The sequence below is a fragment of the Miscanthus floridulus genome, chromosome 2 (genome assembly GCF_019320115.1).
Source record: "Miscanthus floridulus cultivar M001 chromosome 2, ASM1932011v1, whole genome shotgun sequence".
Taxonomy (NCBI): Eukaryota; Viridiplantae; Streptophyta; class Magnoliopsida; order Poales; family Poaceae; genus Miscanthus; species Miscanthus floridulus.
In genome coordinates, this window is record NC_089581.1 from 21,255,619 (window position 1) to 21,282,909 (window position 27,291).

Sequence of the window (27,291 nt, forward strand, 5' to 3'; positions counted from 1 at the left end):
GTTCGGTTTCGGGTTTGGTTTTCCACCCGTGGATATCCAATGGATATCCGAAATAAATCATTTAGAATTAAAGCTCATGTTTTATAATACGCTAATAATAACTTATTTACTTATATTATTAAATTTATTCTAAGTTGACTCATGAAAATATTTATTATTTGTTGCCTCTTGTTTATACATGTGAATATGTGTATATATATCATGCATATATTTATAGAAAGTCCTTATTTCTCTTACTATGTTGCCATACAAAGCGGGTTTCGGGTATCCATTCGGGTTTCGGGTATCCGCGGGTTTAGTTTTGGGGACGGATTCGGGTTTCGGGTATCCGCGGGTTCGGTTTTGGGGACGGATTATCACCCGAAACGGTGTTCGGTGCGGTTTTGGGTTTCGATTTCGGGTTTCGGGTTCGGGTACACAGAGACTCCACCCGATCCGAATTCGCCCCGTTGCCATCCCTGGCAAGGAGGGAGGGGTGTGGAGGAGGAGGGTGGCCGTCGCCGCGCCGAGGGCCGGCCGCCGCCGAGGTCGACAGGGAGAGGGAGGGAGAGAAGAAGGGACGACGGGGCGGAGGCGCGGTTCGCGTGAGGAAGGGCCATGACCTTGCGAGAGGCCGAGAGAGGGAGACGAAGGGAGACTTTTTTTGCGATCTAGGACGAGGAGGGGAGAGACGGCGATGTTTTCGTGGAGGGGGCTCTACGCTGTAGCGATCGGTGGAGTGAATATGGAGCATCGATCGTAGAATCAAACGGCTGAAGGATTTCAGGGTGGCGTGGACAGCCTGGTTGGCGGCCGAACCAAACTGCTTTGATAAGAGTAGATGTCAAAGGAGGTTGTTGGAGAGTCTTGCATACGCTAGAGGTTGCCATTGGACGTCTTGTATATGTGAGGACATCATAGTCTTCCATATAATATGTTATTAGGGTGTCTTGCATATGTCAGAGGACGAAGTAGTGTTGCTGCAGTCGCCGACACTGCCATTGTCGGTTCACCGAGTAGGAGAGGAGGGGCTTGCGAGATCGGAGGTCGAGGACCTCAGCTCAGGTTCGCGACGATCGCAAGTGCCAGGCTTCGCAGGTGCGGGGCAGCCTGAGCCGGACCACAATGCCTGTCGTCCCCTGCGCGCCGGCGGCATGCGGCGCGGCGGAGCACCCGGACGCGGCAGCAGACTCCATCTCGATTCTCGACGATCGCCGTACGACACCGGATCCGCACGAAGTCGCTCTTCTCCGAGATCCTGAGTTGATCGATGGTGTGGCTCGAAAACCGCTGATGATGATTTATTGTAAAAGAAAAATAATATTATTTTATTAAAATGGTACGATTGATAAGTTCAAACGAGCATGGCTTTGTGTGTTTGCTCGCGCAGCAGGACGGGGATATATCTATATATGCATTCTTGGCCACACTATACATGCTGGTCCGATACGTATCTCAAGTCCGACTGCAGTTAAGCACTGAGTGATTTTGCGCTAAACCTCGCTCGGTGTTCATTGGCGCAAATTCGCAATCGTAGTTCTAGTCCGAATCGAGAAGGGCGGACCGGTGCAAACGGTAGAGTCTTATCATCTGTGATCGAAAAATCCTAGATTCGAGTCATGGTCCCTCGTATTGCATAGGCGAGAGTAAGACTTCCACTACCACCCTTCCTCCGGGGCTCTCTGCACTGTACGCCTTTAGTTCTAGCCCGAATCGAGTGGAAAGAAAGCCGTCGGAGCATGCAGTAGAACGCAGTCCGAAAATGGCATGGGCTTATCTATTGAGCCTGGAAAAAGCCCAAACGGCCCAACCACGTTTGAACGCTTTCATTCCTAACTTCCTAAGCCAACCTCCTCAGCTGGCACACAGTGGCAAAGAATGCTCTCGCAAGGTCTTCGTTGTACATAGACTACCACAAGGTCACACACACGCTGGCACATCTCACAAAAATGGTGCAGACCTTCTGCCGATAACAAGGACACTAAACTATTTTGTGCTCCAAGGCATAGCAGTTGAAACAAACAGAGGACTCATACAGAGGACATCCGGCTCCACTTTGGAGCAAGCCATCAGCTACTATTTCTGGACGAAGCTGTAAATGCAACGCAGCAACAGAACAGCAGAAAGCTAAAAGCAGCTTGCAGAGACTCATCAGAAGTTCACAGCAAGCCTAACCTACTTGTTGCAGGCTCAAAATCCAGATCAACAGTTTTTCTGGGGCATATATGCAAAATATGCGCCTGAACATCGGCCAACAGGCGCCTCATCGTCCGCTTGATGAGTGGCTAGCAAAATGGGCACCCAAACATGGTGCCGACATCGCTCAGCTCGTGAGCGACGAGAGCATACCACCACTGCTCTTGGTTGGCACTACGACCTCCCAGCCAGGACCTTTCAGCGGGATCAGTGGTGTGGCATCGGCAGCACCAGGTGGTCCGGACAGGTCGCTCCGGTCCATCAGCTTCAAGAGGTCTTCGTCGCTGATGTCGGTCTGGATCATCCGGTCTTCCTCGTCCTGCTCGTCCCTAAGCAGCGCCAGCAGCTCCCCTTCCTGCATCCCATGGGAAAAGACACCAACGACAGTTTTTCCAATGTGCATTTGCTTTGTTGTCGTCTACGCAGTAGTAACCACTTAAATATACTTGGGAGTTATGATGAAATGGTTACCGCTAAGACTTTAGGCTTTGCTCTTTCTTGTTCAAACTGTCCCTTCCCTATCACCACATGCTCTAGCTTTAACTTCCCAAAAGCTCTCTTGATGATACGTTCCTGCAAATGGTGAAAAGCTGAGTAATCCTGAGACAATAGCCAAAGTGACCAGTCTGAAAACACAGATCATTGAACTGTACCTCAACAGAATGTGAGGTTGCCAGCCTATATACATGCACTGGGCGTGTTTGACCAATCCGGTGGCATCGATCCATGGCCTGCAGATCCATCTGAGGATTCTGGAGGATCAAGTAAACGTACAGCATATTAGAACTAGCAGGTTAATAAGTCAATCAGCAGCCAACGAAAGTAGCCAGCAAGAACACATCTTTTAATTTAAAAAATAGGTTTTCTTATGAACATTTTTTTTCTGATTAGTATAATAGTCTTGACAGAGAATTACCCAGTCACTGTCATATAGGATACATGTATCAGCAGAAGTAAGGTTGATACCAAGCCCACCAGCCCGCGTGCTCAGAATGAAGACATTCAGACTGCTATTCAAATCATTAAACTCTGCTATCTGCGACAGGAAACAGTAGCAAAAGATTTTTTGTGAAGTAAAAGTAGCGACAGACAGACACGATCATCAAGCAGAAAAAAAGGAGCAACACAAAAGCTCAAAAAGCAACTTTAACTCTTTTAGTGTTTATGATGGATAAGTCTCATGTGTGGCTGGTCTTTGTGGGGCTGTGATGCTCACATGGTCCTTGTGGCTGTTTTTCTGTTTTTAGGACAGCATCTTAGACTAGAGGACAGCATCTTAGAGGACAGCATCTTAGACTAGAGGACAGCATCTTAGCTAGGACAGCATATTAGCATCTTAGACTAGCATCTTGGCATATGCTTGGCTGGCTAGCAGCCTATAAATATGTAACCCCAACCCCTCAGGTTGGTATGGCATTTGTGTGAGCTTGTGTGAGAAATAGACAAGAAAATTGCCCCAACTCCTAGTGTCATCCTCTCTCGATGAGAGTAAGAATTCTCCTACTACCAAAAGTGAGAATTCAGCGACTAACAGTTTACCCAACAACAGGTAGTGCTGTGCTTCCTAGCTACTGTAAATCATGGATTTTCAGAATTTGTGGTTGGATCATTGGAGGGAAAGCGTGATGCACTGGACAACTAAAGAATTTGCCATTTGGATGTGCTGATGTGAAATGAGAAATTGGGAAGCCTCAATAACAATCGTACTGAACACAAACAGTATATATCAACAAAATAACATTACACTAGTCACAATCACCAAAAAGACATTTTTTTGTTTTCAAGAATGTGTGATTACATACAAGTGCCATCAGAATGGTGCAAGTAAAAAGTCGTTAACCTATACATGTACCAAAATCTCTAACACAGTACAACCAAGCATAGTGCAATTCCTCAGAGTTTAGATGCTCCTTAGAAAAATAGTACTCCCTCTATCCCAAATTATAAGACATTTTGGTTGTACTATATCTAGATACGTAGCAAAAGTAATGTATCTAGAAAAGGCAAAACGTCTTATAATTTGGGATGGAGGGAGTAATATATTGACACAGGCTAGAATGTTACCTGCCGCCGCCTCTCTTCCAAATTAACACTACCATCAATTCTGCAAACCCCCAGGCCTTTTGAATCTAGGTAATACTCAAGAATGTCCAAAACTTTTGTCCATTGTGAGAATATTAGAACCTACAAATATATATCAGTTGATCTAAAGTTGAGATCAGAAATATATAAAAAACACAAACTTCGGTAACATGTTCATGATAAAACCATACCTTGTGCTTGCGTGCAAGAAGGGAAGTTAGTAGCCTGTCCAGAAGCTGAAATTTGCCACATTGCTCTAAAAGCTTATTAACAGGTGGATACAGGCCTGCAAAAACACATAGACAACAATGTAAAGAGAAATCAGAAGAAAACAAGCACGCAAACTAACAAAAAAAAAGTGGGCATACTTGTTGTTCCAAATGCAGCTTCCAAAAGATCAGGATGGGCACAGTTCTTCCTCAATTGAATACAGAGACTATTTAGCTTTGCCTTGATGCCAGGTTTCCGCAGCACTACAGGAAACCAAAATCATGTCAAATTACAAGGTTATTAAATTAGACATGTAATGGAATATAAGTCTAATAAACAGGAATAAATGTGAATGTGATACCAATATCTGATTCTTCATTCAAGTAGACATCAAAGCTTTTCTCAACTAAGTGATCCTGGATTCGCTTCTGAACCTCAGTCATGTTAGCATAAATTATTATCTCTTTCTTCCGTGGAAGCATCTGTTCTACATCCTCCTTCATCCGTCTCAGAAGGAATGGACGCAAAATGGCATGAAGCTTTGAAACAACATGGACCCTTCTTTTTTCTTCAGTTTCTTCTGGTTCTTCACTTCCTTTCGCAGAAAAATCAAACCTTCAAGAAGATGGGTGTCATCACAAGACGCAGAACAAATCAACTATAATGCATAGAATACTTAAACTTATCAAGAATGACCAGGTTGTGATGTTATACATATGTAATTGTCATCCATCTATATATTGTTATTCCTCAGAAACATGTTAATATTACTAAGGACCATCAGTGCATTTTGGTAAGTGGTGTGTCAGAACTCAGAACCAAATATAAATGGGCCATTGGTGCATCTTTATTGATATTCAACAGACATGGCAACAAATATGGTGCGTGAGTGCACAATATATCAGCAATACACAAGTCTGAATGTCTGATACTCTAGGAAATTGCATTTCAACTGGAGCAACCTTCTTATGGGTTAGACATCCCAATAAGCATTTACAGGCTTTATTAATTCAATGTCTCTAACCATGTATATCAAAGCATGGTGATGAAACTGAGAATGCACTTGGGTACTTTTTTTAACAGAATGTATTGCATCGGTTTACCGCACAAAGATAGTTTTTAAGGACCAGAAACCAATCCTCTATGAATCTGAATGACCAAGAAATAATTAACAAAGCTATCAAGAGCACACCAGAATAAAATGAAAGCTAAGCCAAAATTCTACTTCCTCTGTTCCAAATTGTAAGTCATTCTGGCTTTTTCTAGATTTACGCTATGTATAGATGCATAGCTTGCACAAGTCACTGATGAGTGCAAAAGTGCATCCAGTAATTGGTATTTGTGCCTCAGTGCTGAAAACTGACTACAAATGGAATGACATATATAAGAAGTACAAATGGGAAATGGTGGCCAGCTGAAGTGATTCTGTGAATCATACCATGATTCAAATTCCTGATGCGATGAGAATATATCAGGCAAAATGAAGTTCAATAGTGACCACAGCTCTGCCAGATTGTTCTGAAGGGGTGTCCCAGTCAAAAGGAGCTTGTTAGCCATTGGTATGCGCTTCATCTCCCTAAATAGTTTACACTTAGAATTTTTCAACCGATGCCCCTGTAGAAACCACAGATCTGGCACGTGAATACAAAATAGACAAAAGGCCATAAAAGAGCAATAATATATAGCATCTGTTTTTTCTATCACCTCATCCACAACGACGTACTTCCACTGATAGTGAGCAAGAAACCTTGCATCTAACATGGCAACCTCAAATGAAGTCACTATTATAGGAAAATCAGGACCAGCAGTTTTAGGCATGAATTTTCTTCTTATCTCTGCCCGGGCCACTTTATCTCCATGATAAATGATACTAGTAACAGATGGAACAAACCTGGAATCAAGTGTCTCAGCATTAGAACATTGATGATAAGGGTGCTGAAAGAATGCCTTGAGATAATTACCTCGAGATCTCATTCACCCAATTTGAGAGAGTGGAAAGAGGAGCAATTATCAAGTATGGACCATGCATGCCTTTCCCCTTCAGGTGAACAAGAAATCCGATTGTCTGGATTGTTTTCCCAAGGCCCATTTGGTCAGCAAGTATCCCATTTAGCCCATTCTGCCACAACGAAATTAGCCACTTCACACCCTTGATCTGGTATGACTTCAACTTCCCACCAGTCATTAAAGGCACAAGATTGGCTTGCTCTTTTTTACACCTTTCTTCTTCCGAGAGTGTAGAATCATCAGCAAGTCGATCTTCACGGGATCTTGTAAGCATGGCTGCCACTGCTGTCTTAGCCTTTTTCTGAAAAAATATTTTGTTTATGGTTGTTATGGTTGTCAGAACTGATAAAAGGCTAACATAAGGTTTAATATGCGAATATTAGTCATTTGTCAACCCTTCTTTTCTTGTGTATTAGCTTACAGAGCAAGCTCAATAATTCTATACAATAAAACAAACCATGAAATATATACTGATAACCTAGTTCTTATGCACCTGCGCTGAACCCATCCTCAAACACCTTTCAGTTATATTTTCTTAGTTTGTGAAGTACAACAGAAGGATGCTACAACTGAACAAACCAGCACATTGTCATCCCTGCCATAATTCCCACACATGCACAAAAAAAAACTGCATGTTGGTGGAAATTCAGAATAGCAGACAAGATATTGCGGTAGTAGTTATATGGCCAATATAACATCCGCATAGTCTATCAATAGAAGACACTATTAAAAAATAGACTGGGAACAATTTACGAATCCTGCACTCACATCATTGTATTGTGGCATGGCCTTAGCTTTCCTCTTTCGGCCACGTCCTTTCTTCTTCTCCTCTACTGGTGACTCTTCACCTTGAGGTTTGACTTCCTGGTTAACAACCATGCAACAGCATGATCATCAGTAAAGAAACACAAATAAATAGAGCAAAGAAGCATAAAAAACAGTCAGCACACAATGAGAAGATGCATACATCAGCAATTTTATCCATTTTCTCAAGCAGGAACTCTGAATATAGCTGTGTCTTCGTCAGCAGCTCATCTAATTTGCTATACCGCGCCTTAGGATCAAAAGCAATTTTTGCAGCTTCTTCCCTCTTCCTGGCTTCCTCTTCTTCCTCTGCTTTAATCCGCGCCTCCTCAAGCTGCTCTTCTTCCTTTTTCATTGCTTCTGTGATCAGGGATACATCACCATTCTTGGCCTCAAGGTCAATAGGTATAGATAAACTTGCATCCAGGAAATCATCAACTTTATCCTGCTTGACGGGCTCCAGAAGCTGCTCTTCGTCCTTGACTGCCTTAACAACAGGGGGCACACCAGCACTGTCGATTTCATGGTCAACAGGCAGGGACGAACTTGCATCCACAGAAACGTCAGAGCTCTCATCCTCTTTCTCCTGCTTAACTGTCTCTGTGGCAAAGGAGGCGTTCCCATTCTTCGACTCAGAAATTTTCTGATTTTACAACCCCCCCAAAAAAAAACACCAGTCAGTACTACTATAAACAGCCCAAAAGGTTAAAAAAAAAACTTAGGAAAACTTCGGCACACAGAACAGACAAATCTGCTAGGCCAGATAATCACCTCGTCCTCCAGAACGGATTTAGGAGAATCTGCCTTGGCGGCGGCGGCGGCGAGGGCGCCATCCGCCTTCACCCCATTCGGCACGGCGACTACCATCCCTTCCACCATGGGTCGCCCACCAGATCAAGCCCTGCCAAAATGTTTCAACAAAGAATCCCAAATCAGCAATCGATCTAAAACCCATTTCATCCCGACTTCATCAGATCAGTACTGGTACTACCTCACACAAAGAAACTAGAACCCTAAACCACAAGTAGTGCCAAACTAGCAACACAGATTAGGAGACTGCGATAAAACATGCGGAAATCGCACTTTTCGATGGAGCATTCAGATAAAAGTATTGCCGTACCGCAGAAATTCGTACCAAAACAAGAGAAGAAGAAAAAAAAAACGCCAGGAAATCCTTCCCGGCAGATATCGGATTAGCAGTTGATTTTTCCATCAAGAGCAACTCGAAGAGGAAAACAAATACCTTGGCAGTTGATTTTTCCCTCGAGGGAAGACAAATTAATCAGTATAAAAAAATTCAGTGGGGGCAAGAAATAGAAGGGGAACGCAGAACAGTTACAGGCCGAGAGCAGAGACTAGTTGGTACCGGACTGTGGCCCTATATATTAGGAGACGGCGAGGGAGGCGAGAGGGTTTCAGGCGGGAAAGTTCGGGGGGCTGAAGGCAGCATGGCCCTCGGATTGTTCAAATATTTGCGCTTCTGCCACTGACTCAGGCCGGCATCAAGCCATCAACAGTGGGGCGTGATGGGGGTACATCCGTCAATTCGGTCGTGGGTCCATCACAGTTTCAAAATGCGATACTTCTCACTTGCACCGGGTACAGCCGTTGCACATCTGCTTGGCCACTGTCGCTCCGGGTCCACAGGTATGACCCCACGCGTCAGTTAGAGGGCGCAATAACCACCGCGTGTTTGGAGATGGTTGGCTCGTGAATGGGGAGCACGGGCGCCAGCCTGCCTGCCTCGATTCCGGCAGAGGGGATGGTACGGCATATCCGAGAGATAGGCTAGGTCCTCTGGACAGGATCTCACTGACATGTAGGTCTGGTTGCACGTCTCCGGCCAAACCGCACCGGAACGGGTCTACGTACGCGGTTTGCACAGCAGCACAGGTGGATGCTGCAGGGCATGGCTCAACCGTCCTGCGTTCAAATTGGCTACCCTTTTTGGTTTTTTTGACCGTTGGGAGCATCGGAGTTAATGGACATTTTGACCGTTGGGAGCTTGAGGCCGGCCGGCCAGAACCCAGAGTTCAGAAGCTGGTTCACCTCGTCGTTTGCAGCCGTGAGAGCATTGTAAAACGTGTCTATCTAAAGATCTTAGGGCTTGTTTGATGCCAAAATTTTTGGCAAAGTGCTACTGTAGCATTTTCGTTGTTATTTGGTAAATAGTGTTCAATCATAGTCTAATTAGGCTTAAAAGATTCGTCTCGTGGATTTCGTCTAAACTATGTAATTAGTTTTATTTTTTATTTATATTTAATACTTCATGCATGCGTCTAAAGATTCGATGTGACGGAGAATCTTGAAAAATTTTGCAAAATGGGGTGGAACCAACTGGCCCTTAGGCCGTCCTCAACGGACTAGCGATGTACTAGACATGACAAACATAGCTAGAAACATAATGGTGGATAAAATTTTCCTTTAAAAATGTGGCATGAATAATTGAGCAGGTGAAACCAATGAACTGTAATTTATGCATATTCCTAGGTATAACTAGCAGTTTAGCTACAAAGACTTCACCAAGTAGCCACCCAAACAATTGTAAAATTATTTATGCTATCAAATACTCATACAATGTGATTTTTTTCCCTACACAGATTGAATTCATGGCATTATTTGTACAACAAACACTGGGAACAAAAGTTTTGTTGGGAAAAATACTCATTTGATTTTTTTTCCCTAGACAGATTGAATTCATGGCATTATTTGTACAAGAAACAGATTGAATCATCAAATCAAAACACGGGGAACAAAAGTTACAAGGAAAAAGTCTACTCCACCCCCTCAACTATGTGAGGTGATCTACATAACCCCTCAACTATGAAACCGTCTGTTTTACCCTCTGAACTTTCCAAAACCGTCTATTCTACCCTCCGGATGGTTTTTCAGCGGTGGTTTGCTACAGTAACAACAGGCCTGCTACAGTGACAGCGGTTTGCTACCGTGTCGGTTTTTTGAATTTCCTTTTTTTTTGTTTATTTTTGGTGAATTTTTGAAAAACCATAGTAAATCATAGAAAAATCATAAAATAAAAAATCTAATTTTATTGGACTCCACATGAGTAGATCTACACAGTGAATATATAATACGGTATGTTTTAGTACAAATTTTTTTTTGTAGCTTTAGATTAATTGGAAAATCCAATTTTGTCTGTAATTAATTAGAATTTATCTATAACTAAGTTATACATAGTCCAATGAGTACGAAGTTTTTACTATAGTTCAAGCATACAATAATTAGCGTACCATAAAAATTTCACCACAATTGGACCATAGAAGCTGCAGCTATGAATTATTCCAATTAATTACAGACAAAATTAGATTTTTCAATTAATCTAAGGCTACAAAAAAAATTTGTACTAAAGCATACCGTATTATATATTCACTGTGTAGATCTACTCATATGGAGTCCAATAAAATTAGATTTTTCATTTTATGATTTTTCTATGATTTTTCAAAAATTCACCGAAAATAAATAAAAAAATCAAAACACCAGCACTGTAGCAAACCCGTTGTTATTGTAGCAGACCTGCTGTTACTGTAGCAAACCCGCCGCTGAAAACCGCCCAGGGGGTAGAATAGACGGTTTTGGAAAGTTCAGGGGGTAAAACAGACGGTTTCATAGTTGAGGAGGTTATGTAGACCACTTCCCATAGTTGAGGGGGTGGAGTAAACTTTTTCCAAAGTTACAAACACAAAAACATATCATACGAATCAGTTACGAAAGTCATAAAGATATGGGCATCACATTTGTAGCAAATTTTGATTGAGCAACTTATTGAACAGAAACATTCACATCCCAACCTTCTTGCATGTTACGATTACTCGCTCCCAGCTACCTAACAATCCTTTGTAGCTCAACACCATACTCGGCAGCCTCTATTCATGTTCTCATGTTGGGCTCTAAGACAACTTCAAGCAAAGGTACACCAGCTCTGTTTAGGTTAACCTAGCCAGGTAAAGTAGCAACCACTGATCAATAATTAAAGTCGTCGTTACTGAAGTAATGAGAAACGTTGTAATTCTTTTCATTCTCTGTGGATTTCCCCTGTCAATATTAGAGCACTGTTTACGGTTATTATTCACATCATTGTATGGTGTCCCATATATGATACAAAAGAGACAATTCCTTGTTTGTTAGTCTATTGCATATGTTTATAGCTCAACGATTCCAAATTTTAATTAGTTACTCTCACCATAGTGCTAGTTTGTTCTTAATGGGGAATGTTTGATTCGATGCTCAGCTTGACTACCGAGGCTAGGCCCAGCACAAGCTAGGATCATCTGTTTTCTCACCATAGTGCTAGTTTGCTCTCAGTGGTGAAACGATTTAGTTCTCTTCGTGGAGCAAGCTTTTGCTGGTGGTTGTGTACGAGATTGCCCTAAAAATCAAGTTTTTCAATATCAAACTCTAATTCTGATATCCGCTTTTAAATATTTTTCTATGATTCTATACACTGATCATGGTAAATGTCAAAACTGATTTTGTGGTTCGAAAGCTGTTAAAGTATCTCCACCAGTCTCCTAATAATCTATCCCCCAATATGGGGTAGCCAATATTACTTTTGTGAATATTAGGAAAATTGCTACAACGGTATCCCAATATATCGCCCCCAATCTATATCTCTTATAAAAATAAACTCACTAACAATTTATCTTGCCATGCAAAGTGTCCACACCAGCATCCACTAGAACATCCCATTAGCACATTCAACCATCTCGCCATGCAAAGTGTCCACATCAACATCCACTAACGCATACCATTACGTCTTCATTCAAGTTATTCACATTAGCAAACCACATCATTTACTAACATATATTTAGTTGTCCACATTATTCACATTAACAAACCACATCATTTACTAACGTATATTTAGTCCACATTAGAATGCTAAAAAGCATCCACTAAAATGTATTATGATATTTATTAAATTATATTAGTAAATATAAGTAGTATAATTTCACCAGCGATTCCTACAGCAACGCGTAGGGTGTTCTTCTAGTTTCTATATGAAAGATGGAGCCTACAGGTGAAAAAGATAGCGGAAAAATAATGGTTGGGATGGGCCACATGCTATTAGGAGAGATTAACCCCCTTTATTTAAAGGGAAGAAAGGGAGGAAGGGAGAAATATTGGTGGCCACAAAAAAGAGAGAGGAAGAGACATTAATGGTCATGTTCGGCTTACCCCATATTCGGCTTGTTCGACTTCTTTTGTTAGGTGGAACAGTGTTTTTCTCTCACAACAATTCAGCCGGAACAGTGTTTTCAGCCAGTTTCAGCCAAGTTTCAGACCAGCGAACGGGGCCATTGGAAGAGACTTTGAAGCAACGAACAATGACCCCAATACAACAGTTTTAGGGGATATAAGGAGAATGAAGTATTGGGATAAGCATATTAGAATGTAGTGAAAACTTACAAGAGTCCGATCTCTAACGGGCCGTTTGGATTCTTTTATTTTGGTGGAATTGAAATCTACACAATGAATTAGGCTATTTGGCTTGGAATTTAACATTCCATAATATTTTCAAACTCACAAATAAGCCTATCTCAAATTCATAGCATGGGAGATAGAAATTGATTCTATATATCACTATGCTATAATTCTATTATCTAACTTATAGCACACTCTTCAACTCATTTCTCTACAATAGAAATGCAATATATAAATATGTCCCTTGTATATCTAACAATAAATATATAAGTATATTGTATATACAACTATATTAGCTTAATTAATCTATGCCTAAATTGTAATTTATTAGAATGAATTCAATTTCAAGGATCAGACGGGCCCTAATCGAAATTAGGCAATTAATTAGTCAGACATAAGGGAAACCTAAGAATAATTGCCAGATTCAGAACGGATTCAAACATGTCGTAACCTCACAAACTACTTGCTTTAGCTCTTTAGAAGTCTCGCTAAGGTCTTCAAAGGTCAAAAAGTACTACTCAAGCCTCGTACAAATTGTTGACTCAAAATTCAAACTTCGCTAAAAAGCCCCAAATACAATAAGGTCCAAATGATACATCGTACATCCAAACATGTTAACATTTTGATGCTCAAAGTTTTACTTTACTAAAATAGAATGAGGGTGAGTTGAAAGGTTTGACCTTAAGTTGACTTTCAAATTATAAACTTCAAACAAATTACTATAGTTTACCTCTTTTTTGTAATTTTTGCGTTAGTAACATTACTCCAAATACATAGTACGTTACAAAGCACAACATAAATATGTTAAATATACATTAAAGAATTCACAATTATTTCTATAGGCATGGAGCATCTAATACTCCTAGAAATACAAACATAATAATAAGAGTTAAATGCTTGGGTGTTCCATCAACTTGCGCTCTAGTTTCACTTAGATCCATCAACTATAAAAGTATGTTTTTTTTTGTCCATAATCTATGTCAGTGACGCATTCCTAATCCATACCATTTTGTTTTAATTTTTTAAACGACGTGGCTGTTCATGTGGCGTCGAGGTTGGATTTTGCGGGAGAGCGTCGGCCGCCCTGCTGGCCTCGGGGAGTCTAGCTTCTTGAGCACCTCCTGCAGCTCAGCGGCGGAGATGAAGCCGTCGCCGTCGACGTACCTTGAACGTCTCCCGCATCTCCTGCTCGTCCTCCTCGCCGCCCTTGCCGCTGTCCGCCCCGGCGGTGGCGGCGTCCTGCTGGTCCGCGAGCGCGCCGAAGAAGGCGTCCCCAAGCGCGCGGTGGAGCTTGTCGAAGTCCTCGAAGCGGTGGCCCGCGGCGCCGTCGGGCACGTAGGCGCCGACGGTGGCGGCCAGGCCTGCGACCTCATGCCGGCAAGGAAGCACGCGCGGCCCCTGTCCCGGTACTCCCTCTCGTCGGACACGCGCTAGCTCTGCTCGCGCAGCTCGGCCACCAACGCCTTGCACAACGGGTCGCCGGACAGCACCGGCGCGGCGCCGACCGGCTCAGCAGATCCCGGCAAGTACCCGGCGCTCACCAAGGCCACGGCGAGCGACGGATTCGCGGTGCTCGTGCACGCCAAGGCGCCCGCGGCGGCCGTGGCGGCGGAGTCGTCCTCGGCACGGGCGTCGCTGGATCTCGTGACGGTGCTCGACGTCAGCGGAAGCATGGAGGGCCACAAGCCAGAGCTGGTGAAGCGCGCCATGGGGTTCCTCATTGACAACCTCGGCTCCGGCGACCGCCTCAGCGTCGTTGCCTTCTCAGAAGACGGGCGCGCAGTGGAGTCTCTCGCCGCGTCCGGCTCTACCAACATCCGCGACGGACTCGACGTGACCGCTATGGTGCTCGACGGCCACCGGCACAAGAACGCCGTCGCTAGCGTCATCCTCCTCTCCAACGATCAAGACAACAAGAGTAGGCAGCATGCCGGCTTCCGTCCTTACAATAGATTCAACACGACCAACACCTACGACGTCCTTGTGCCACCGTCTATCAGGCCCACCGCCGGCAGCGACGACCAATGCGTGCCGGTGCACACGTTCGGGTTCGGCACCGACCACGACGCGGCGGCCATGCACTTCATCTCGGAGGTCACAGGCGGCACCTTCTCCTACATCGAGAACCACGCCGCCATCCAGGACGCGTTCGCGCAGTGCATCGGTGGGCTCCTTTCCGTCGCCGTGCAGAAGGCGCGCATCTCCCTCGAGTGCCTGCACCCCGGTGGACGTCGGCGAGCTCTACGCGGACGAGGAGAGGCGCTTCCTGCTCTTCGTGGACGTGCCGTGGGCCTACTCCATCGACGAGGTGGCCACGCGCCTGTTCAAAGTCAGGTGCACCTACCTCGACACCGCGACCGGGCAGTCGGTTGACGTGGCCGACGAGGACGCCGTGGTCCTGCAGCCATTGGAGGCGGCGGAAGTGGCGCCGTCCATGGAGGTCGAGCAGGAGCGCGTGCGCGTGGAGGCGGCGGAGGACATGGCTCTGGCGCGGGCCACAGCCAAGCGCGGTGCCTACGCCGAGGCCGCGCGCATCCTCACGCCCACCGGGATCTGCTGAGCCGGTCGGCGCCGCGCCGGTGCTGTGCGGCGACCCGTTGTGCAAGGCGCTGGTGGCCGAGCTGCGCGAGTTGAGCCAGCGCGTGTCCGACGAGAGGGAGTACCGGGAGAGGGGCCACGCGTGCTTCCTTGCCGGCATGAGGTCGCAGGCCTGGCAGCCACCGTCGGCGCCTACGTGCCCGACAGTGCCGCAGGCCTCCGCTTCGAGGACTTCGGTGCCCGACAGTGCCGCAGGCCTCCGCTTCGAGGACTTCGACAAGCTCCACCGCGTGCTCGGGGACGCCTTCTTCGGTGCGCTCGCGGACCAGCAGGACGGGCGGACGGCGGCAAGGAGGACGAGCAGGAGATGCGGGAGGCGTTCAAGTTACGTCGACGGCGACGGCTTCATCTCCGCCGCCGAGCTGTAGGAGGTGATCAAGAAGCTAGACTCCCCGAGGCCAGCAGCATGGGCTGGGCGGCCGACGCTCTTCCGCCAAATCCAACCTCGACGCCACGATGGACAGCCACGTCGGTTAAAAAATTGAAATAAAGTGGTATGGGCTAGGAATGCGCCACTAATAAAGATTATAGACCCAAAAATCTACTTTCAGAGTTGATGGACCTAAGTGAAACTAGAACACAAGTTGATAGACCACCCATGCATTTAACTCTAATAATAATGATTCAAAATTCATGAAGCATTTTTTATAACAAAGGATATCCTTTTTTGCCATCCCTCAAAAAGTGAACTTAAAACTCAACTTATACACGGGGGTAAATCGTTTTTTTTTTGGGGGGTGGGGGGGAGATATACACTGAGGTAGATCGGACCGACTGAAATAGCTTGGAGTAAATTGAGTAGAAATAATCTTGTTAATGGTCGAGTGGACTGTTTATTGTAAAAAAATGGAATTTTCCTATCTGATTGAAGGTTGAAAAGAGTTGTGGAGGTTTGGTACAAGCAAGTACATCGAAAATTAAGTAAAAATGGTGAACCTTCATACAAGCAGTTATACAGACAATTATACAATGTACTTTCTAAAAAAATGCTACAACAAGGGGTATGCTTCTAAAAGAATGGAGTATAGATCACTGAGTGTCCTGAATCCGGATTCCTCAGCTGGTAGGCCGCGGCAATGCGTTTGGAGGCCTTACAGAAGGGTTGCCATATCCAGGCGGTAACCTGTTTCCGGCTACACCAGGCTGGTTTGGCCTAGACGGCAATGCACCCATCCGAGCTGCAATAATGGCATTTCGTTCCATTAGGAGCTTCTTTCTGGTCTTCTCGGTATACTCTCTTGTTCGAAGGACCACCTGCTCAATCTCTGAAAACAACGACATCTTCACTTCTATTTTTTGGAACTGCACAAAAAGAAGAATCACAAATAAGAATCATAGATACCAGTACTACAGAACACACAACAGGAAGCAGGTACAGTTCCTTCATTGGATTTTCATATTACCAGCTTTTCAATCATAAGTGCTGTCAGCCTTCGAATTTGATATTCCTCCTGATCACCGAGAAACTTAGCTTTCACAGCAGCTGCTGAAACAGCAGTGGCTGCTGCTCGTTTGAGCCTAGTTATGGAATCATTTTGGTTGGCAGTCAATATAGATCCCTTCTCTTCGTCGACAACTACACTTTCAATGTTGTTAGGTCCTGGAAGATAGACAATATATAGAAAAAGGAAGTCAGCTGAAAATGGATGATGGCAATGCCATTTATCACAAACACCCTTAGCAGGATTGAGGGAATACGTAACACACAATAGCAACAAAAATATTTACTCTCATGCTGGTCAATCAGGGGGGGAAATGCATGCAGTAGTAGTGTAGCAATCAGCAAGGCTTGTTCTGGATCTATCTACTGCCGCTTGGATGAAGCTAGATATATTGTAAAGTAAGGTATCCTAGCCAGCAAAGTTAGCAATATGCCTAACTTGTGAATCACTCAGCTGTAAATGTAATTGAGTAGGCAAATAGTCACCTCCAGGCTTGTAAATAATAACTCTGTCCTTTCAATAAAAGCCAAGATAGAAAAGGCAGCAAACATAAAGCTCTAATTGAAACCGAAAAAAATGTGTGGTTATCCTTTACTGGTTTCACACAGTTTTATGAGGAAAAAAACAGATGAAGTACCTTCCTTATCGCCATTTTCCAATGTTTGGCTGTGTTTCTGTTCCTGTACGGTAGCTGGTGTCGCCACTGCATCTTCAGTCTTATTGAGCTCATCCTTGCCTTTTAAAGATGAATCATCAGGAGCCTCCACCTCAACACTTGGTGAGTCATTCACTTGTTTAGTATTACCTGCATCAACATCTGGAGAAGCTAATAAAACCACATTCACTCGCATTATCTACAGGAAACTGAATCTTTCATGGAACTTATTAAACCTTTTGTAGTGTCGGTTGCACTCTTATCTACAATAGCAGTTGAATCACCTGACTCCTTAGCATTATTGGTTTTCGGCTCCACTAAGGAGCAATCATCATGTGAGACGCTCTTAATGTCTGTTTCTTGGTGGTCATTTTGTGACGTGGATGAATTGTTTTTCTTTTCCACAGATAAAGACTTATCTTCTTTCTCATTGATCTCTTTTTTCTCAGTATCAACTGAATTTTGAATCATATCCTCATCTTTTGTTTGATCACCATCTGTATTTTTCTTACTGCAAAGAGCACATTTCATTTATATCATCACAAAAAACGTGTGAGCACTTCTATGCAAAATAGGTACAAGCATTGCTTACCTTACACTAGCACAAGTGTCTTTGAGTTCATTTGGTGGGTCCTCAAGAATAAAACAGTGCCTACTTGCTAATTGGAGTGCAGGAGACACCTCAGATATAGCTTTTAGTGAACTACGGAATGAAGTGGTAGTGTTATCATCTTCCACAAGACCAGCTAAATATGCTGCCTGCATAGACATATCTTAGGCCCTTGGGCAGTACATATTGTATGAATAACTAAAAATAATAATCAGTATGGTACTTACTAGTGCCATAACTGGATTTCCTGCATCAGCAAATGAACCTTCATATTCTGGGCTGTGACCAGCAGCCTCAAATGCAGATTTTAGGATATCAATAGCAACATTTGATAGTTTTTCACCAGAAGTATCTACATCTGCAGAATTTTCCTTTACTATATCAGAAGATTGCTTTGGCTCTTCAGTGCTTGGAGATGCACCTGAATTTTTGCCACCTGAATTCTGAGTATCTTTATTTACAACAATACTTGCATCTTCAGTTTTTGTTTCTTCACAGTTTCCCTCTGTTTTCTCTGAGGCCTTCTCATCCGCAGTATCTCTTCCTTCCACTTTATCTTCAACTTCCATTTTTTCAGATGTTTCAGCAATTACTTTCTCAGTTGTGGCTTGCTCTGTACTTACTGGAATGTTTTGATTAATATCTTCGCCATCATGGAAGCGGTCTTCAATTTGCATTTGAAGAAAGTGCAACATGCATTGTGCTTTTGTCTTAGTAGCAACATGTTCAGCAATCTCAGCCCATTTTCCACCAAAAATTTCCAAACCTTCTAAAAGAAGTAATGTCTCCTCATCAGTCCAACTAGTACCACTAGCACCTGAAACTTCTGCAGAATCCATGAGGATGAAATCGGTTTTGGCCATGCCTGGATCGAACTTCCCTTCATTATAGCAATCACAACAGAGGTCAAAATCTGCCTGCGTAAATGAAAGAAAAAAACAATATTACCAATCGATAGATTCAAAACACAACTCTTCCTGTTTCTTAAACAATGGCAGTAACAAGAAAAAGTTGACATCACAAAGACGAGGTAAGCAGTACAGGCCACAGAGAAGTATTTTGGAAAGATAAAGTCACATCAAATTGATGTTTATAGATCTCGGAATCCATAAGATGGCAGGTTACTTGCACCCAAATTCCATACCCAATGCTGTAATAGTTGTTATTTATGCAGTATAGACTGTGCCCAGTCAATTTGGGAAAAGGAGAAAACAACACTGAAAAAAAAATGTATACAAGAATTCAGTCTGCATCCAAATAATACAGTGTGTATCTCCACAGACTGTAACCTGCAACACTTATACTGAATCCAAAGTGCAGATATATAATGCTACAGTATACACAAGCTGATGAAACATACAAGAAAATTTCAGAAGGGACTACAGCACTGAATAAAAAAAATCCAAACCTGGGTCCGACAATGATAGCGCTTCCGTGAGCAATCAACTGAACAGGAGTTGCAGTGGTACTCAACAGAAGGCTCAGCTGCTGCAACCACATCTTCAATGAGTACAGGTTCAGGAAACAAGCTAGGCAGAGGGGGCAGAGCTCCCACATCTTCTTTCTTTGGTAAAGGCATCATATATGATTGAACTGATTCAAATTTAAACAGCTGCTCGATCAAAGAAGCTTTCTCATCATTAGAATTGTCTTGGCTCTCCTCTGGCTTACTCTCCTCATGTCCAGCAGGTGGGAAAGGGTGGAAATTTATCAAGCCCCAGTGATCCAAGAATTCCAAGACTTCCTGCCGAGCATCAGTCTCCCCGATTGACAACTCAGCCAGATCTTTGGACTCCAGCTGCAATTGAGGATTGGCATGAAATTTCATCATGATCGAATTTCTAATCGCCAAATATACCTCAGGTGTCCGCTTCTCAGATTTTCCATTAAAAAAAGAAGGCAAGGTCTGCTTCTCAACCGAGTGGATTTCTTTCCATGAAAACCATCCTGTGGAAGAAAGGGTTATTATTTGTATTTTTCATACTGAGGCTCAGTTTACCTTAAGCAATGAATAGAGAAGAGAAACAAGATTCACGACTAATACAGTTGAATGTGGGACCTTGAAAGTCAGCACGAATCACTGGAATGCTTTGTCTGCTGAGTTATTTGAATTCTTCAATTCTACCCCCAAAAAAAAAAGATCATAATATGCCTTGAGTAGACAATAACCACAAATTACAGACGAGATATTGAGCCCGATATTAATCCTATAGAAACGGTTGCTAATATGCCTTGAATAGTCAGAAGCTGTACACTAGAAGAAAATAGGAGTTATCCAGTGATTAACACATTGCAAAGCAGTTACTGGGCTACTGCAATCACACAACAGACAGGGAAATTACAATACTATCAGACTTACTATGGGTAGAGCATGGTACTATCAGATTTACTGGCCTACTGATTCAACTGTTTCTTTAATCTCTAACCAGCCGTTTTATTGCTTCCATCAGACAACACGTTAAAACGGCACATAGTAGATACTGGCAACAGAGCAGAACTTTGAATAATTTCTCAAAATCAAACAATTTGACACAAACAAAATGGCTGGAAGCTTGCATCAGTTATTGCAGTCCATGCCGCAAACCTTGATTTTGTCCAAGTTAGCTATAAGTTAGATAAGTAACATGTATTCGTCTTTACTGAGTGATAAAGCCATAGACTGGACAACTGGACATAGATACAGGTATTGTAGCTATTGAGCTTGGTTACATGCACGGTGAGAAAAATGCAACATGGATCAATCCCCCTTTGTACAAGAAACCTCAAAAGCAAATTATTACCATTCAAATTAACAGCATGAAGCTACATAACAAATTAACAGTTAAAGTAGCTAGATACTTCAATTAACAGCATGTTATAAAATTCTAGGTTCAGACAGTAAACTACTTAAATTAACAGCATGCCACTAAATAAAGCTATATACCAAAAACACCAGTAATCAACACATCATGAAGCAACTATGCACACCAATTTAGCTGGTCACCGATAACAACGTTCAAATTGCACAACAATAAGCTAAAAGGGGATGGTTCCCAGTGAACTAATCTACAGAACGCCTCTTCAGAACATCCCCAACTAGTCACGAACATCCCCAATTCACGGCCCAACCGAGAGATCACAGCAGTCTTCGTGGCGCAAAGGACTTACCAGCAAAGGTAGGGACCACATGGACGCCGGCGCCACGGGATCGGACGGCCTCAAACATCTCGTCCACCAGCGGCAGCTCCGAGGCCGGCGTCTCCTCCGTCTCGGGCCGGATCGCATCAACCTCCGCCTGCCCGCCGCTCACCCCGTCCCCAGTTGCGGCCGCCAACGACGCTGGCCCCGACTCCGGCAACGTGCCCGCGAGCTTGTGCGGCGACTGGCGCGCGGCGCGGGTGAGCGGCCCGCTGTGCAGAAGATGCGGCGGCACGTGGAAGGAAGCGTTCCGCTCCTTGGCCTGCCGCTTCGACGGCGTGGACGAGGACCCGGCCGACTTGCGCTTGCCGCCGCCGCCACGGCGGCGGGGGGCCTCGACCGCGGGCGCGTCACCATGCGCCGCCGAAGACGGCTTGGGCTCCATGCCGCGCCGGTGGCTTCGTTCCCCTTACTCCCGGCAAGACCAGCCAGGGAGGGGGGACTTGGGAGGGGAGCGCGCCGCGTCTGCCGACTGCCCCTAGCAGTGCTCTTCCTCTTCTTCTTCTTCTCTCTTTGCTCTCCTACCTCTGCTGTTCGGTGTGAAGTTGCGGGGACGTGGCGTCGGGTACCCATAGCCATAGCCATAGCCGCTCGTATGTCTCGCTGACTGGTAGGGTACCTGCTGCCGGCGGCTAACTTTTTTCCAAACTCTGCCCGTCCGGTTTGCGTTTTGCGGCGCCTCAGTGCTTGACAAGCATGACCCAGTCAGCAGGAAATGACTGGTGGTTCTATCTTGAGTCTGATTTTAGTAGGTGTTTGGATCGAAAATTCTTACTAAAAATTTTAGATCTAGTTTAAAAATAGATCTACAACTTTTTAAATTATAAGATTTATATAAAATGATATAAATTCAATATGCATAGAGAGAAAGACACAAGACACATGCGCACAGGGGCGGATTTGGGCCTAGGCGTGGGCCAAATCTCCCTTTATAGCATCTTAATTTTCCCATGGCCCAGGTTGCTATTCCCATGAAATACCCTAATCTTGGCCCATCAACACATCAGCGAAGGCCTGCGTTTGAAGCTCAGCAGCTGCCTGCCGGCCTGCTTGCGGCTTGCGGCCCACTGGCACAACCAGGAAGGAATCGCATAGTGGCCCACTGGCCCTAGGCGTGCAAATTGGCCAGCTCCGCCACTGCATGCGCATATTCATCTCATATAAACAAACACATATATGCCGATGATCGAGCATCTCTGGAAACATAAGTCATTAGACCTTAAAGTTTATAAAGCCGCCACACATACAAAAACGTCTAGAAATACATAAACCATACTAGAATAGTTTATCAATAATTTTTAAAACCTTTTTGTAAAAGTGTGTCAATTCTATGTAACATGTGAGATGAAAGACTCGCAGCATAATTCGTGAGAGAATTTTCTTTATACTAAGAAGATATTTACACTCCCAGCATGCATAGATTGATGGTCATATGCCACGTCGAGAGTCAGGCGCGGAGATACCGACTCCCCACGAAAATTAGATGGATATCAAATAGTCAGTGCTCATTGTTCAATATGTAATACCCCTATATTTTCTTTAGTTTATGTTAAAGCAGTCGCCTATGGGCGCATGTAACCTACCATTATCCATCCATCAACTCATGATAATGGAATTCAGGTGGGGATAGTTCATCCCCGATGATCTCCTCTTAAAACAATTGGCATTGGTAGATAAAATAGAAATCTTTTGGAAGTGTGAACAAACACATGTCCAACAACATGTAGTTTATGTTGTATATGGTTATGATCTACTATGAAACAGCTAGGAAGGGAACGTTGAGATTTACGAGAACGCACTATATATCTTTGTTGTTATGAATGATCATTAGGGTTGCAAAAGATAGAATGTGTTTGGTGTGGAGAGAGTTCCTCTGCAATATTATTGAGTGCAATTAGGTCATCCTAGCTAAGTACAATTTACCATGTCTAAGGTTGTATGAGTTTGATCAACTTTGGCTATTGTTTGGTTACCACCACAAAGCTTTGCGATTCCATTCCATTACATTAGATCTGATGTGTAATGACTCAAAAAATTTATGACATGATTCTCTTAGCCTTAGATGTGGCAAATATTTTGAGCACGGGGATCATCGACCAAAAGAAATGTGTAAGAACTAAAAACCGTAGTTTAGGGTTAGCATAATTTGGTGTTTAATTGATAACATCCAATGGATTGACAAGGTTTGGTAGTAATGTGTTAATTAATGGATACAAAAGCGATAGACCTAGATTATACTTCATCCAAGGCCTAATTTGGAAGTCAGAGAGAGACGAACCCAAGTATGGAAAACCTCGTATGAAGAACTAAGTGGCTAATCAGCCATGGACATCGTGTTTTTCTCTCACAATAAATCAGCTTCAGCCGGCTTATCAGCCGAGCAGCCATGTCCATAGATTGTCTGACCCAAGAAAAGTACCCCAAAGAGAAAAAGACAATTGCACATGTTTTTTTTTCAAAAGACACTTTGTACATGTTGAGGGCCTTAAAAGCTATCACAGGTGATTCAACATATCGAATAGTCAAAGCCTAGACAAAAGATGTGAAGAAAAATAAGACAATCATGTTGAGAAACAAAGAGCACTACATGTTTATGTTAAGCATCAGACTAGACACCTGAGCAATCAACGGGGCTAAGGCTTGGTGAGTCGTTTAACATCACCGGATGAACCGGTGTTAGCTTCAAAATAGCATCAATCAAGCAAATGTGTCCAAGGGCATCAACCGCGCCACCACCACCCAGCAGATGCTCCATTGATGCACATCAAAGTGTCGCTACACGCTTCACCAAGGAGCCTTCTGCACAGTGGCGGACCCAGCTTGTGAATCGAGCCTGGCCAAATCACATGAGAGTGTGTCTTGAACCTTGCCGTAGAGATAGCTACAAGAAAGCTCTAGCATGCATCGGAGTGTGTCTTGAACCTTGCCGTAGATATAGCTACAAGAAAGGTCTAGCATGCATCGGCGCCGAAGACTGGGCAGGCGCCGAGGGGCGCGCTACCCTGGCTCCGTCATTGCTTCTACATTGAGGTAAAATTTTGTAGTAAAAAATGCGAAGCTGAGGATGAAAAGATATAGAAAACATTTTTAATTTAAATGACTCTTGAAATAACTTTTGTAGACCCTCTTAATATTTTTGTAGCCCAGGAACGTGTGCCGCTAGCACAAGCAAGAGTTAGTGATGACAGTTCTTTTGGGTAGGATCTTTAAAATGAGAGGTTATTCCTTCAAAAAATGATTTGAACGGTCTGGTGAAAACCGAAAACGATGGGCTTGGACAAAACCTCTAGGCTAACCCGAGAACAACTGATTAAATCTGTTAAGAACGTTGGCCCATCTGGTACAAATTTTGATCAAATTTAACTAATCCGAAGATGCTCCAAACTAAATTTGCATTGCAGTGATGCAGTCCTTCGCAAGTCTCAACGCTGCATGCAGCCATGCACACCGTCGCCAAAGGTCCTCAATTCGCTCTCGTCTCCTGGCGAGCATGGCGGGTCAAAAAGCTGAAACGTAGCGCACCCGCTCAATTCTGTGAATCTCTGACCCTGTGATCCTCTCCGTTCTCTCCACCTTCCCTTCCCGTACGTTGTCGAGGCCACGCCACACGCGATCGCGCTAGCCTCCTCACCCTCGGGACCGCTCCTCTCTGCGCCGTTGACTGCCACGATGCCGAACGACGCGCCGCCGCCCATCCACAGCGCGAAGGACGCCTTGGACGCCCTCGCGGGCATCCTCGGGGGCGCGCTCCCGGGCTCCGTCGCCGCGGCCGACGACCCCGTGGCCGCGCTCCTCAGCGACCCCGACGTGGCCAGCGCCGTGACGGGACGCCTCCGCGGATCCGGGTCGGGCGCCGGGAACGACAGCCTCTGCCGCTGGCTCTACGACGCGTTCCGGTCCAACGTCCCCGAGCTCCAGCTCGCGGTGCTGCGGTTCGTGCCGACGCTGGCTGGGGTGTACCTGTGCCGCGCCGTGTCCCGGAAGCCGCTGGCCGGGTTCGAGGCCGTGCTCCTCGCGCTGTACGCGCACGCCGCGGCGCAGCGTGGCGCCGGGGAGCCCGAGACCGTGTCGCTCCCGAACCTGGCGAACCCGAGCCCGTACCACGACGCCAAGGTGCCGCCCAAGGCCAAGCCCGTCGAGCTCGACGTCGCCGTGCTCACCCCGCCGCTGGAGCCGCACGGCACCGTGCGCGCCACCCGACGCGCCCGCATTGTCGGCGCGGTCCTGCAGCTCTACCACGGGAAGCTCGCGCACATGCCGCTCTCGTCCAAGATGGACTTCTGCGAGTTCTGCGTCGCCTGGGCGGGGACGCACAGCAAGCTGGACGGCGCCGACAAGCAGTGCCTCCCGCCCGCCCCCGACGCCGGCGGCGGGGCGGAGAAATGGCGGCGGGTGCCGCTGCCGTGGGAGCTCTTCCAGCCGGCGCTGCAGATCGTGGCGCACTGCCTGCTGGGCCACACGGGATCGGACGAGCTGAAGGCGCAGGCCGCCCGCGCCGCGGAGTGCCTGTACTGGAGGGCCACCGAGACGGTGGACGCGCGGGCGGTGCTGGCCACCCGGAGCCTCGTGAGGCTGTCGCAGATGGTGGAGGAGCCGATCCCGGAGCCGTCTTTCTCTGGCGCTATCGAGAATATGGCGGAGCTGGAGGCCATGAGGGCCAACATTCTTAACTCGAAGAACTGATAGCACCACGCGCACAGTAAGCTGGACTAGGGATAACGGATTCTGCTAATGCAACGATTTTTTGCTTATGATTTTTTTTTTTTTTTTTTTGCGGGGGTAGCATTACATCTTGCAATCGGATACAAGTACTCCAATCTCTCTTTTATTGTCCAGCAGAGAGAGTGGTGTAATCATTTGAAGCAGACAATCAGGATTGATAAGTTTCGAGATCGTGAAATGTAACTGTCACGATACCGGTAACTCACCGACGTCACGTCGGCGGTAAGATTCAGGGCTTTGGCCTCCTCGGCAACTGCCGGCGCCTGGACGTCCGTCGGACGATACTGTAGACCAGGCCGATTCGTACTCCCGACGCGCGCCTGCTTTTCTCGTGCCCACCCGGGGGCATGTGCCGTGGGCACCACCGGCGCCCCCTCTCACTTCTCAGGCTCATCCCATATTCAACCCTCAATCTACTTTTAAAACATTTAATTATAATATTTACAACATACGTCAAGTAAAACACCTGAGAACATGTGTCTCAACACACATGCAAAAACACTTGAAAATCATTATAAACATATGTAACATCCAGATAAAACACTCGCAATATATGTGTGAAATATATGCAATATCTAGATAAACACACTTGCAACATACGTCTGAAAAAACAGTTGAAACATTGGGGACATACACTTGCAACATACTCAGCTCCATGTTTCTAAAGAATATCGTTTTAAGATTATCTTAAGTCAAACATTTTAAACTTTGACTATCAATAAATTCTTGGGCTTTTTGGATCCAGACCATTACAGTTCTTCGAGTGTTGAGATATGCCATTACAATTCGCCTATTCAAAGATCTATCATTATAATTTCCATCTTTCTCGTATCTATGTCATTTTCTACACTTGCCGCGTACAAAGGCCCACTATCTGGCGTGTATGCGTACAGGAACATGTACAGGAATACGTATGGACGTGTACAGGAACACCGGGCGCGAGGCAGAGCGACGTCGCTCGCCGCGGCGGCCAATGCGTGATGCGGAGCCGCGGTGCTCGCCCGCGCGCGAGGGAGAGCGCATGGGCGTGCGCCTGCTCAATCTCGGCGCCGCTGCCTCCCTCCCTGCCGTCCTGCATCTCGCCTACTCAATCTCGCCGCTGCCACCTCCCTCCCTCCCTCCCATCCAGATCGTAGCTGAGGTGCATCTTCACGGTGAAGACGGCAGCATCCTTCTTGCCTACGTTCGACGCGCAGCCTGACAGCCGGACTCACTCCGGCGTGCTCTCAATCTCACGGTGAACTCAAGAACAAAGTGAACACAAGAAGAATTTTTTTTTGTGCCAAGCACGAAACTCGTGTGTCAGCGTTTTCTGTATTAAGTTCTCCTACTTATACACAATGAGCTACTAACTGTAAAGGGAAAACGAAAGG

At 45.2% G+C, this 27,291-nt stretch overlaps 3 protein-coding genes and 1 pseudogene across 4 annotated transcripts; 2 read left to right on the forward strand and 2 right to left on the reverse strand.

The window, feature by feature from the left end:
• Positions 1-1,974: 1,974 nt before the first annotated feature.
• On the reverse strand, positions 1,975-8,613 carry LOC136538165 (ATP-dependent DNA helicase DDM1-like). Its single transcript, XM_066530143.1, has 15 exons — positions 8,522-8,613; positions 8,050-8,179; positions 7,442-7,921; positions 7,243-7,338; positions 6,429-6,775; positions 6,172-6,358; positions 5,906-6,081; positions 4,829-5,082; positions 4,626-4,730; positions 4,449-4,543; positions 4,240-4,359; positions 3,092-3,211; positions 2,829-2,927; positions 2,647-2,748; positions 1,975-2,530 (listed from the first exon to the last, which is right to left on the reverse strand). Exons 2-15 carry the CDS (start codon positions 8,155-8,157, stop codon positions 2,303-2,305), a joined length of 2,517 nt encoding a protein of 838 aa, XP_066386240.1. The 5' UTR covers positions 8,158-8,179; positions 8,522-8,613; the 3' UTR covers positions 1,975-2,302.
• Positions 8,614-13,854: 5,241 nt separating this feature from the next.
• On the forward strand, positions 13,855-15,680 carry LOC136536195 (E3 ubiquitin-protein ligase WAV3-like; annotated as a pseudogene).
• Positions 15,681-16,203: 523 nt separating this feature from the next.
• On the reverse strand, positions 16,204-21,732 carry LOC136519492 (SWI/SNF complex subunit SWI3D). Of its 2 annotated transcripts, none has more exons than XM_066512888.1 (8): positions 21,167-21,732; positions 19,428-19,966; positions 18,247-18,936; positions 18,002-18,168; positions 17,646-17,920; positions 17,392-17,559; positions 16,716-16,912; positions 16,204-16,614 (listed from the first exon to the last, which is right to left on the reverse strand). In XM_066512888.1, exons 1-8 carry the CDS (start codon positions 21,579-21,581, stop codon positions 16,369-16,371), a joined length of 2,697 nt encoding a protein of 898 aa, XP_066368985.1. In that variant the 5' UTR covers positions 21,582-21,732; the 3' UTR covers positions 16,204-16,368. The 2 variants fall into 2 exon arrangements, with proteins under 2 accessions (XP_066368985.1, XP_066368979.1); XM_066512882.1 differs by having other exon boundaries at positions 17,392-17,571.
• A 3,035-nt stretch (positions 21,733-24,767) lies between these two features.
• LOC136538166 (uncharacterized) lies at positions 24,768-26,072 on the forward strand. Its single transcript, XM_066530144.1, has one exon. It carries the CDS (start codon positions 24,866-24,868, stop codon positions 25,877-25,879), a length of 1,014 nt encoding a protein of 337 aa, XP_066386241.1. The 5' UTR covers positions 24,768-24,865; the 3' UTR covers positions 25,880-26,072.
• The last annotated feature ends 1,219 nt before the right edge of the window (positions 26,073-27,291 follow it).

Coding starts and splice junctions, on each gene's coding strand:
- LOC136538166 (XM_066530144.1), top strand. CDS start 24,866: ATGCCGAACGACGCGCCGCCGCCCATCCACAGCGCGAAGGACGCCTTG.
- LOC136538165 (XM_066530143.1), bottom strand. CDS start 8,157: ATGGTGGAAGGGATGGTAGTCGCCGTGCCGAATGGGGTGAAGGCGGAT. Junction 6,776..7,242: donor CCATGCCACAATACAATGAT/GTGAGTGCAGGA, acceptor ATATTTTTTCAG/AAAAAGGCTAAGACAGCAGT. Junction 4,731..4,828: donor GAATGAAGAATCAGATATTG/GTATCACATTCA, acceptor GGTTTCCTGTAG/TGCTGCGGAAACCTGGCATC.
- LOC136519492 (XM_066512882.1), bottom strand. CDS start 21,581: ATGGAGCCCAAGCCGTCTTCGGCGGCGCATGGTGACGCGCCCGCGGTC. Junction 19,967..21,166: donor TGTGGTCCCTACCTTTGCTG/GTAAGTCCTTTG, acceptor TTTCTTCCACAG/GATGGTTTTCATGGAAAGAA. Junction 17,572..17,645: donor TGCAACCGACACTACAAAAG/GTTTAATAAGTT, acceptor TAGCTTCTCCAG/ATGTTGATGCAGGTAATACT.